The sequence below is a fragment of the Bufo bufo genome, chromosome 1, assembly GCF_905171765.1.
Source record: "Bufo bufo chromosome 1, aBufBuf1.1, whole genome shotgun sequence".
Classification (NCBI taxonomy): domain Eukaryota; kingdom Metazoa; phylum Chordata; class Amphibia; order Anura; family Bufonidae; genus Bufo; species Bufo bufo.
This window is the reverse complement of record NC_053389.1, coordinates 488,494,949-488,506,889: the sequence shown is the minus strand read 5'-3', so window position 1 is coordinate 488,506,889 and position 11,941 is coordinate 488,494,949. Positions and strand designations below refer to the sequence as shown.

The 11,941-nt window shown below is 46.2% G+C and overlaps 1 protein-coding gene across 5 annotated transcripts in view; it reads left to right on the top strand.

Moving 5' to 3' along the window:
* Window positions 1–2,369: 2,369 nt before the first annotated feature.
* Window positions 2,370–11,941, top strand: part of KCNC2 (potassium voltage-gated channel subfamily C member 2) — a 361,653-nt gene continuing 352,081 nt past the window's right edge. For all 5 annotated transcript variants that reach the window (XM_040415724.1, XM_040415728.1, XM_040415725.1 and 2 more), the window contains exon 1: window positions 2,370–2,945. In XM_040415724.1, the coding sequence (XP_040271658.1) occupies window positions 2,370–2,945 (576 nt within the window). The remainder of the gene's footprint in view (window positions 2,946–11,941) is intronic.

Genomic DNA, 11,941 nt, shown 5'->3' with positions numbered 1-11,941 from the left:
AGACTGTCCAGAGCAATGTGTGCATGCCCTCATGTAACCACTTCTCCCAACACCTCATCAGCTAGGTCAGAATGGCTTAGATGGTGGACAATTTGTTGAATGACCATCCTGATTCTGTCAGTCCAAGGATGCTCCACCTCTCAATGTCTGTCAACTGGGTAAAAATGTCTTCACGTGCATTGTGCTTTGTAGATGCATGTCTAGCAGTCAACTATCTAGAGGTATAGTACCCAAAAGTAGCCTCTGAGAGACTTTTTATGTCAGTGGGGAAGCACTTTTACCCACTCTAGTGGCAAGACCGAGTGTATAGTCAGACCACACCTGCAAGCATTTACATAACTACCCAAAGTCTAACACATGCCCCCAATGCCTGGGCCCCTCATATAGGTTATACTTACCCTGATCCCGGCACACCCATCGCTTCTGATCCTTGCACGGCCACCGCTGTGACTGGGGGGGGGGGGGGGCAGTCAATTGCAGGCCATGATGGGGGCCAGCCTCCCTAGCATCGTGAGTGATGATAGAGAGGCTCGTCCCTGACGCGGCCTGCTATTGGCTGCCCCCCATCCCCCCTCACCCGCACTATGGGGAGCTGCAGTGGCGGCATTGCGAGGATAAGGAGCGATGATGGGGCCGAGGAGTGGGGTAAGTATAATCTATATGAGGGGCCTGGGCATTGGGGGCACGTGTTAGACCTTGGATAACCCCTTTACGACATAACTGCATGCTGTGTTTTGCAGAAATCCAGTATTTCTATCTGGGTGCATTATCTTTGGTTGTTGTTGTCAATGAGTGTAGTATAAAGCTGGCCATACACTACCAAAAGTTGTGGACGAAATACTCTTTCAGCTGAGCATGCTCAGCTCACCTTGGCTACAGTGCTGAATGGGAAGGGGGAGAAAACCCACTACCAGAGATGCGGTATCTCCCCTGAGAACATAAGCATTGGGCATGTTCAAGTTCAGACCACCATACACATCAGATGGTCGGCTGTTCCTCTTATGGCAAGGTTTGGCTGACATTAATGTGTATGGCCAGCTTTAGTCTATTACTGTCTGTCATCCAAGTGAACTCAACATATTAGGAATTGAAAGAGAAGGCATACAAAACCCTTTCTGTACCTGTAGAGACTGACTTTTCTCAACTTGAATTGGCACTGCCTGTAACTGTGATGCCATCAAGGCTCTGGTGCTCTAAATCTCGTGTCATTAATCTGGAAGATGTGCATCTCTGTAAACAAACCCTAGGTTGCTAGGTGTCTTGAAGATGTGAAGCTGCTGGGAAGCTTGGCAGGGATTTCACCTGTAACTAGGTGACGCCTGCCTCTCACCAGATCAAACTCTCTTGCAGTTGAAGCAGAGCTCCTCTATGAGAGAAGGTGATGGCAGACCCTCTGCTCTCCACTAAAACACAACAGATGAGTCTTTGAGGAGGGGGCAAGGGATCTTCCCGCTGGAGGGTGTGTGCAGGCTGCGCTGGTGCTGAAGGGACAGCTCCTCTCCTCCAGCTGTCTTCTAGATCAGGAGAGGGCTGACGAGGAGGCATCATCAACATCTCCTCCTCCTGGAGCCACCACACGATCTTCTTCACTCTTCAGCAGAGATAGAGGCAGGCATCACAGAAAATCCTCTAGGAGGTCCTCTGATTCTTTGTTTGTGCTCCTCTGTTTAATGGCTACCGCCTGTTGTGCTTGTGACAAGCCTCCAGCAGCTGATGTAGAAGGAAGGGGCTCTGTGACATGGACTGAGGTGGACATGTACCAATAACCACCCTTTGGAGTTGGAGCAGGAGAAGCCATTCATAAAACAGACAAGTAGTTTGCACTTCAAGATCGATCCTCGCCTTTGATCCTTCCAGGGAAGATGAAGAGAGGCTGGCACCTACTACTGGCACTTTATTGGCTCTGTGTGTGAGGTATGGAGAAGCTTTGTCTTTGTGCTGGCAGAGGCATGTTCCATGCATGTAGTCATAGGCATCTAGATGGTTGCTGACAATCTGTGGGAGGACCATAGGGAGCTATGTTTACTAGGATGTAAATGGGATCTTGATCCAGAATAGGTAGAAAAAAGGGGTGAGCTGTGTGCCAGGGGAAGGTGACTGATCAGCACCTACTATGTGACCAGGGCTGGGAGGCGGGGTGCCCGGAGACAGGTAGGAAGGAGCAGGAGAACTTCTTACTAACTGGAGGTCAACAAGTTTAAAGGCGCTCTGTTGCCTCTGTCAGAAGGGCTACTATGGGTACATCACAGCATGGAAGGAGATAGGGAGGCTGTGCCTTCGTTTAACCCTTTGTGTGTCCTGTTCTACTACCACAGGGCACAGGCTCCTTTCTCCTTGCCACCGATGCGCGTCATGTGGCATCCAGAGATATGGGCAAGATCGATGAGAACGAGAGGATAATCCTCAACGTGGGGGGCACCAGGCACGAAACCTATCGGAGTACTCTAAAGACCGTGCCCGGGACCCGACTGGCATTACTGGCATGCGACTCTACAAGCGACCATGAGCTGGACCAGCAGCCGGTCCCAGGGACCTTCCAGGGCACCTGTCGTGGCAATGAGTTCTTCTTTGATCGCCACCCTGGGGTCTTCGCTTATGTTCTCAACTATTATCGCACTGGCAAGCTGCACTGCCCAGCGGATGTGTGCGGACCCCTCTTTGAGGAGGAGCTGGCATTTTGGGGCATTGATGAAACGGACGTGGAGCCCTGTTGCTGGATGACTTATCGCCAGCACCGGGATGCGGAGGAAGCGCTAGATATATTTGAGACTCCCGATCTGATTTCTGGAGAACCACCGCCTATAGATGAGGACGAGGAGGACTTGGGCAAGAGGCTTGGCATAGAGGACGTTGTGGGTCCTGATGGGAAGGCTGGACGCTGGAGAAGGCTGCGGCCCCGCATGTGGGCTTTATTTGAAGATCCTTATTCTTCCAGAGCCGCCAGGGTAAGTGCTGCCAGGGCAGTAGATGCCAATCCCAACTGTAGCTGATCCTGGGCATTACACAGGTGTTGCTGGTATGGGCAGCACCACAACTCTCTGACTTCTTCTACTCCACCACAAAACACATAAACACCACCATCCTGCACCCTGTTATGAGTGTGCCTAGGACATGACCTTTAAAGGGCCATTACACCTACAGCTCATGTACCCTGTAATTACTAATATCAGTCACCACCAACATTTATGCACATGCTCTGGAATTGTGTGGAGCAGTGATCAGGGGTCAGGGGATTTTTCTGGACATCTTGTCAGTAAACTCATTGAAGCATATCAGGGTCAAACCTTTTTGTCTTGTTTGGCTGTATGGTATATGCGATATATGGGGTGACTTATACAGTTTAGTGCTGTGAAGTGGTGAGAATGGAAAGTGAAAACTCAAAAGGCAGGAGAATGACAAGTAACCATAGGGCCCTACAGCAAAACTTGTAAGGAGGGCCCACTCCTCCATGACCACCTTCATTTCAGAACAGGAAAACAGAAGTATTTTGTTCTCCCTAATGCACAAGGATAATGCATAATGTGAAACATCAGTACACTAATAAAACACTTTAATATCAGAGTACAGGGATAATGCACACAGTGATGTCACAGTACAGGGATAACATACAATTTCATACCACTGTACAGTAATAATGAACACTAATATCAGAGTACAGGGATAATGCACACAGTGATGTCACAGTACAGGGATAACATACAATTTCATACCACTGTATAGTAATAATGAACACTAATATCAGAGTACAGGGATAATGCACACAGTGATGTCACAGTACAGGGATAACATACAATTTCATACCACTGTACAGTAATAATGAACACTGTAATATCAGAGTGCAGGAATAATGCACATAGTGATGTCACAGTACAGGGATAACATACAATTTCATACCACTGTACAGTAATAATGAACACTAATATCAGAGTACAGGGATAATGCACACAGTGATGTCACAGTACAGGGATAACATACAATTTCATACCACTGTACAGTAATAATGAACACTGTAATATCAGAGTGCAGGAATAATGCACACAGTGATGTCACAGTACAGGGATAACATACAATTTCATACCACAGTACAGGAATAATGAACACTAATATCAGAGTACAGGGATAATGCACACAGTGATGTCACAGTACAGGGATAACATACAATTTCATACCACTGTACAGTAATAATGAACACTGTAATATCAGAGTGCAGGAATAATGCACACAGTGATGTCACAGTACAGGGATAACATACAATTTCATACCACAGTACAGGAATAATGAACACCTTCAGAGTACAAGGGTAATGTGCAAAGTGAAGTGACAGAACAAGTATAATGCTGACAGTGATGTCAGTACAGGGATAATAAATAGTAATATCACAATAAAGAGATAAACACAATGATGTCACAGCACAAAGATAATGTGCACAATGATATCACAATACAAGTATGACACTATGCTGTCAGGGAAATCATGGCGTTGTATTGTAAAACTTGAATACAATTTTCCATGCCCCCTCCTTCACCCATAGCCATGACTAATTTACTTTCATTTAAAGGGGTTTCCCGACTGTTTCTAACTGATGACCTATCATCAGTATCTGGTAGTCCAACACTCGTGACCCCTGAAGATGAGCTATTTGAGGAGGCGTTCTCACAGTGACGTCAGCTTTATCGGTCACATGGCCTAGGAACAGCTCAAGGGAATGGAGCTAAGCTGTGATACCAAGCATAGCCATTATACAATATACGGCGCTGTGCTTGGTAAACAACTGATCTGCGGTCCCAGGTGTCTGACGCCACCGATCGGATACTGATGACCTTTCTTAAGGATCGGTCCTCAGTTAAAAACCTTTTAGGTGTAAGTGGACATTGGTCCCTTAATTGTTGGGCTCGAAAGTAGCTGCTATGCCTACTGGTAGATGAACCCAAGCCTAAATGCACGGGCCAATTTTGCAGGCGATTGTCAAGAAGGAAGTTTTACTTCCTAGCAAGCGCCTGCTCGTCAGTGAAGGAGACCGCTCATTGACAAGCAGCGATCTCCTCCTCAGTACGGCGAGGAGTGATCTCTAATGCCATCACTCGTTCCCATACAGATTCTTAGTTTGATGGCAGCAGAGCGTGTTTACACAGCGTGATTTAGGTGCCTACACAAGCTTTCCAATTACCTGACGAATGAGCATTTCGCTAGTTCATCGAGTAATTGGCGGCACCTTTACACCACCAGATAATCGCTAACAAGCGTTCCTAGGATTCTCGTCCCGTGTAAAGGGCCCTTAAAGCTGTTTTTGTAATAACAGTAAGTAAGAAGTATGTCCTCAAGGATCTAGACTGAATGCATCAAAGTAGTAGTCGGCATGTAGGTTAGTGTTTGGTTATTATATAAAACATCTGTGAGCTCTAAAATACAGTATGAATGTATTTCAAAATTGATTTAAATGTATGTTCTTCTGTAGAAGTCAATTTTCCATGCAATTTTCCTCATCCATTTAGAATGTGAGTTTCTACTTAGCAGCCTACTGCAGGCAATCTTCAATGGATGTCAACAAGTTCTGTTGAAGGCCTTTTACACAGGGCAAGCAAATGTTCCTTTGAAGGTTTTCTCCCATTGGTACTGCATGTAAACAAATGAGCAAACAGGGGATGTGCTGCCACCAAATGAGAAGCAAATGGGGATGAATGATCGTATAAGTGATCATTCGTGTTCCTACACTTGCATGTTATGACTGTTTTGTTTAAAAGGAGCGTAAACAACCGACAAATCTGTCCCTGTAGAAGGACCCTAACTAATAGTTTGTTGTCTGTTGATTAAAGTCTGTCGGATTAAAGAATTGTATGTACCGTAATTCATTGGTGGTTGAGAGTTAAAGGGGTTTTGCAAAAATAGGGATGTGTTTGGCAGCTCAACCCCCACACTTTACCAGACTCGTAAGGGGAAGATTACCTACCGGCTCCCTCAATGTAAGCATCACTGGTCGCCCTTACATCCTGACAAATGGTCCCATGATGCAAGGGGATCCGGTCCCCACCACGGTCAGTGATTGGCTCTGGCAATGTCAAACTGGATGTTTACATGGAATGAGCCCAGCCAAGCATTGCTTCCCTGGAGGAGAAGGAGCTAGAGTCGGGGAGCAAATAAGTGGTCTTTCCTGGATAGGTCCGGTAAAGTGGTGGGGGGTGTTTAGTGACCCCCACCTCCATTCTTGCACAACGCCTTTAAAGTTCCTTGCCTTTTTAGCTGATATACTGTATATGCAACCAATTAAGAATGCATCATTTGGCTAGATCCTATAGGGAAGGGAGGCTATCAGCTAAGTCACTGGTTAATTTGTGGGCACCTATGTGTATACGCAATGCTGCAAGCCTCTGACAGGAGGAGCAGTACATGCTTAGATAAGTGGGTGACCTTGAAGCTAATCTGCTTTACCGTGATGCGTGGCGAATGAAATTACATACACATGTTGGCAAAAAAAAAAGAAAAGAAATGTGAGTACATAGAGTATTGGACAGACGTTCAATCGTTCAGAATTATTTTCTGAAAATAAACCAGTGCCTATACGAAGGCATGCCGAGACCAGTTCTTGAAAAGCTAGGATAAAGCCAATCTCCTACTCAATGGATATTTGAATGGAACATTCAGCAAGGCTCAGCTAAGGAGCTGGAAAACATGATTAGCGGTTCTGGATGTATACGAGCGAGTAATCAGCATTATAGTATGGGTATGCTGGAGAGTATCCAGCTGTGGTTCTTTGTGCTGGTCTTTTCCTGTTGGTGGTATAATAGCTGGTTTCAATTTTATTTTATATATGTATTATAGTTGCACTTCTACCCCAGCAGCAAGGGGATTCCCTGCCAATCCAAGACTTGTTAATCCTGTACGACTTAAAATTATATAGTAGCAAAATATCCACAGCATTTGCATGCTGACTATACCGAAAGCCTTGAGGGAAGCACAGCCTAAGGTACGCTTCTGTTCTGAGCCTTCTGGGGTTCTTGGTTTTTCCTATATTGTCTTTAAGTTGTCTCTTTTCTGTACCGTATGGGCATATGAGATATGGTGAGAGGTGGTCAAGCATCGGCACCCCTCCGCCATCACCCCATCGCTGTACTCTTCTGTCTTCCTCAGTCCCATAAACTTTGAATTGAGCGGTGGTGTGCATACTTTATCATCACTTAATTTAAAGGGAGTCTGTCATCACAGTTTCACATTTTTAACCCTTCCCATAGCTTTCTAGCAGCATTACAGTTAATAAAAACGTTACCTTTATAAGCAATCGTGGACTTGGCAAAAATCATCTTAGGCTACTTTCACACTTGCGTTTAGTTGCGGATCCGTCTGGTGTCTGCACAGACGGATCCGCTCCTATAATGCAAACTTTGGGATCCGTTCAGAACGGATCCGTCTGCATTATAGTTCCGAAAAAATTCTAAGTGTGAAAGTTAGTCAGACGGATCCGTCCAGACTTTACATTGAAAGTTAATGGGGGTCGGATCCGTTTGAAATTGCACCATATTGTGTCAACTTCAAACGGATCCGTCCCCATTGACTTCCATTGTAAGTCTGGACGGATCAGTTTGGCTCTGCACGGCCAGGCGGACACCCGAACGCTGCAAGCTGCGTTCGGATGTCCGCCTGCTGAGCGGAGGCTGAACGCTGGCAGACTGATGCATTCTGAGCGGATCCGCGTCCACTGAGAATGCATTAGGGCAGTACGGATGCGTTCGGGGCCGCTTGTGAGCCCCTTCAAACGGAGCTCACAAGCGGAGCCCCGAACGCTAGTGTAAAAGTAGCCTTAGTAGGATATGCAAATGAGGGCTTGCAAGTGCCCAGGGGCGGCGTTAACCTCGTAGGGGCCCAGGCAGCTCAACCTTATCGTCGCTTTCCCCCGCCCAGTCTTTCCCTCTGCCTGCCCATCCTTTCCCTCTGCCCGCCCATCTTCTTACTTCTTCTCTCGCTGAGATCCCGCGCCATTCCATTCCTGGTACGGCATCACAGTAATTATTGCGCATGCGCCGGCTAACTTTGTCCTTTAGCCAGCGCATGCGCATTAATTACTGTGATGCCGTACCAGGAATGGACATCGCAGTGCGCATGCGCCAGCCGACGGACTCAGAGCGCAGGCGCGGGATCTCGGCGAGAGAAGAAGTAAGAAGATGGGCGGGCAGAGGGAAAGGATGGGCGGGCAGAGGGAAAGACTGGGTGGGGGGAAGCGACGATAAGGCAGAGCTGCCTGGGCACCTACGAGGTTGACGCCGCCCCTGGGCACTTGCAAGCCCTAATTTGCATATCCTACTAAGATGATTTTTGCCAGTTTTATAAGTCCACGATTGCTTATAAAGGTAACGTTTTTATTAACTGTAATGCTGCTAGAAAGCTATGGGAAGGGGTAAAAAGGTGAAACTGTGATGACAGACTCCCTTTAAACAAAAGGACATGGGAATTAGGGGCATAACAATCGGGCCTGGCGGGGGTGCACTCACATGTAACTGTCACTGTACTTCATGCTGGGCCCTGTCAGAACGCTCATCATAGTAGCCTCACATACGGTCGGTCCGGGTATCTCTCAGTGTTTGGTGTTTTGTCTTTTGTCTAACCTTTATCGTTTGTAAGTCTGGTGTTGGTGTATTTACCTAATTTTGCTAAAAAGGAGATACATGTGCCTAATTATCCTTATTCCTTTAATACATTTACCTAATTTTTTTTTACAATTCTTAAAGTGGTGTGTAAAGTCACCTGCTTATTTGTGAATACTACTTGTAGGGCAGTGCTGTGGCCTGATAGATGCCGGACCGACTGCATGTGATGCTGCTGTGATTAGTGCTCTAGCGGGGCCCGGCATGAAGTACAGTGACAGTGCTGGGCCCAGTTATATGTGAAGGAAGACTGGGGGAAAATTACTTGGGGCACTATAGGGAGATTACTGGGGGCAGTGGGGGACATTACTGGGGTGGTGGAAGGACATTACCGGGGGCAGTAGGTGACTTTATTGGGGGAAGTGGAAGGACATTACTGGGGGCAGTGGAAGGACATTACTGGGGGCAGTGTAAGGACATTACTAGGGGCAGTGGGGGACATTGTTGCGGGCAGGGGGACATTACTGGGGTGGTGGAAGGACATTACCGGGGGCAGTAGGTGACTTTACTGGGGGAAGTGGAAGGACATTACTGGGGGCAGTGGAAGGACATTACTGGGGGCAGTGGGGGACATTGCTGGGGGCAGGGGGACATTACTGGGGTAGTGGAAGGACATTACCGGAGGCAGTAGGGGACTTTACTGGGGGCAGTGGAAGGACGTTACTGGGGGCAGTGGAAGGACATTACTGGGGGAACTATGGGTACATTACTGTGGGCGCTATATGGACATTACTGGGGGTAGTGGGGGGATATTATTATTACCAGAGACCAGGGGTGTAATAATCCTGGTCGCAGAGGGTGCGACTGTGTCTGAGTCTGGGGGGATGGGGGGCTGATCCAAAGTTTGCTCTGGGGCCCATAGAACTCTAGTTACATCACTGATAGGACCCCTGTTTTCTTGATCAGCGGGAGTACTGGTGGTCAGACCCGCGCCAATCCAAAGATACAACCACACGGCCGATTGTGAGTCATTCAGGGCACGGCCAGCTGCAGTTGGGCTACAGCTGCCTTTTATTTAGTTAATGAAGACCACACTGTATAGCCGGTCTGCATTGTTAATGGCCGCAAGGCACTTCAATACCACATGGCCATTAGTAATGCGGACATTAAATAAAAATAATTTTTGTCTGTATAGTTTTTTTCCTGCTACATCACTACAGATACATATGAGTTCAAAAAGGGATTGTCAACTTTTACAATACTTTTTTTTGTTAGAAATGTCCACTAAAATAAAGCTAATATACTGTAAGTTGTCCACTGCCGGGGCCCTAAACAATCAGGTGTAATCCACTGGGGAACCTTACAGCAAAAGTAACACTTGGACTTTTACTGGTGAGTGCCGTCTCTTATTTTCGTACTCTTTGCTTATTTACTCTAGACTGAGCACTGCTGAGATCCGTTGTGAGTTTACAGTGTCACTGCTACGGAGTGTGTTTTCCCGGATGCCATGGAGGAGTGTTGGGGCAGTGCCGCCATATCTGTTTATCTCCCCATGTGTAACCTTACAGCATGTGTTCAATCCTCCTAGAGTGTCACTAGAGTGCCACCATATAGTATTGCATGGTCGCAATTAAAATCAATGGATCATCCATGTAAGGCATGGATGGTCCATCTGCTCTATAAAGAGAGAAACAGACACACTTTTCATTCAGCTAACTGGTGGAAATCCTAAGTGAGGGATATCTTCTATTAACTCAAAATGGCTTAATAGAATATTTGAAAATGGGTTTTCAAAACCAGACAACCTCTTTAAGAAGTTATCTTAGGCATATGTACATTAGCACAACACATAAGGTTCACAACTAAGGTAGAGATTTTTGAAAAAAACAAAAAACAAAAACAAAAACCAAGAAACAAAATACCACACCCAGTGGACCCCTTTATAATGAATGGAATCCATCCCGAGTGTGAGGCATATGGTTCTCGTATTCTGTTTCTATGTTGGAACAGAATACCGGAATACTAGTGCAGATGTGCACTTTGCAAGGCAGAGATAAGATGTTTTGGGGACCTAGGCCGAATAGGCAAAGTGCATGGCCATACTTTTTAATAAAGAGGTTTAAATGCATTTTAAAATAATCATTCACAGGCATAACAATTGCAAATCGACTGACTCACAGGTGACTTCTCCAATGATTTGAATTGTTCACTATTCTTTTCTTCTCCATTTGGTCCAGACCATAATTATGATTTCTTCTGAAGACTGTATAGTTTACTGTGCAGACATCTTTGGCATCTAGGGATGTGTAGCCCCCCTCACCCATAGAAGAAGGCAGTATTATTAATAAATGGCACATGGTAGATGGGGCCAGTTACTGACTTTACATTAGAGCCCTTGAGATTAAGGCTCCATTCACACGTCCGCAAATGGGTCCGCATCCGTTCCGCAATTTTGCGGAACGGGTGCGGACCCATTCATTTTCTATGGGAACGGAATGGATGCGGACAGCACACAGTGTGCTGTCAGCATCCACATTTGCGGAGCGCTGCCCCGATCTTCAGGTCCGCAGCTCCGCAAAAGATAGAACATGTCCTATTCTTGTCCGCAGCTTGCGGACAAAAATAGGCATTTCTATAGGGGTGCCGTGCGGGTGTGTTGCGGATCCGCAATTTGCGGGTCCGCAATTCACCACGGACGTGTGAATGGAGCCTAAGGCCTCTTTCACACGACCGTATGGCTTTTTCAGTGTTTTGCGGGCCGTTTTTTCTGGATCCATTGTTTCGTTTTTTGTTTCCGTTGTGTTTCCGTTTTTCCATTCCGTTTTTCCGTATGGCATATACAGTATACAGTAATTACATAGAAAAAATTGGGCTGGGCATAACCTTTTCAATAGATGGTTCCGCAAAAACTGAACGGATATGGAAGACATACAGATGCATTTCCATATGTGTTCCGTTTTTTTTTTGCGGACCCATTTACTTGAATGGAGCCACAGAAAGTGATTTGCGGGCAATAATAGGACATGTTCTATCTTATAACGGAACGGAAAAACGGAAATATGGAAATGGAATGCATACGGAGTACATTCTGTTTTTTTGCGGAACCATTGAAATGAACGGTTCCGTATACGGACCGTATACGGAACGCAAAAAACGTCCCATAAGCGGAAAAAAATAAACTGTCGTGTGAAAGAGGCCTAAGGCTATACTTCTGACTTCGACTCATTGCTTCTGTAGTATATCCCCACCCTCAGTAGCAAAGTAACTCTCTATCCAGTTGCCCTTTTAACACTGCCATCTTGTAGCTTCCACCAAAACTGTGTCTGTTGCCCCATGTGCCCACATTATTATAATGATAATGTTGCCTA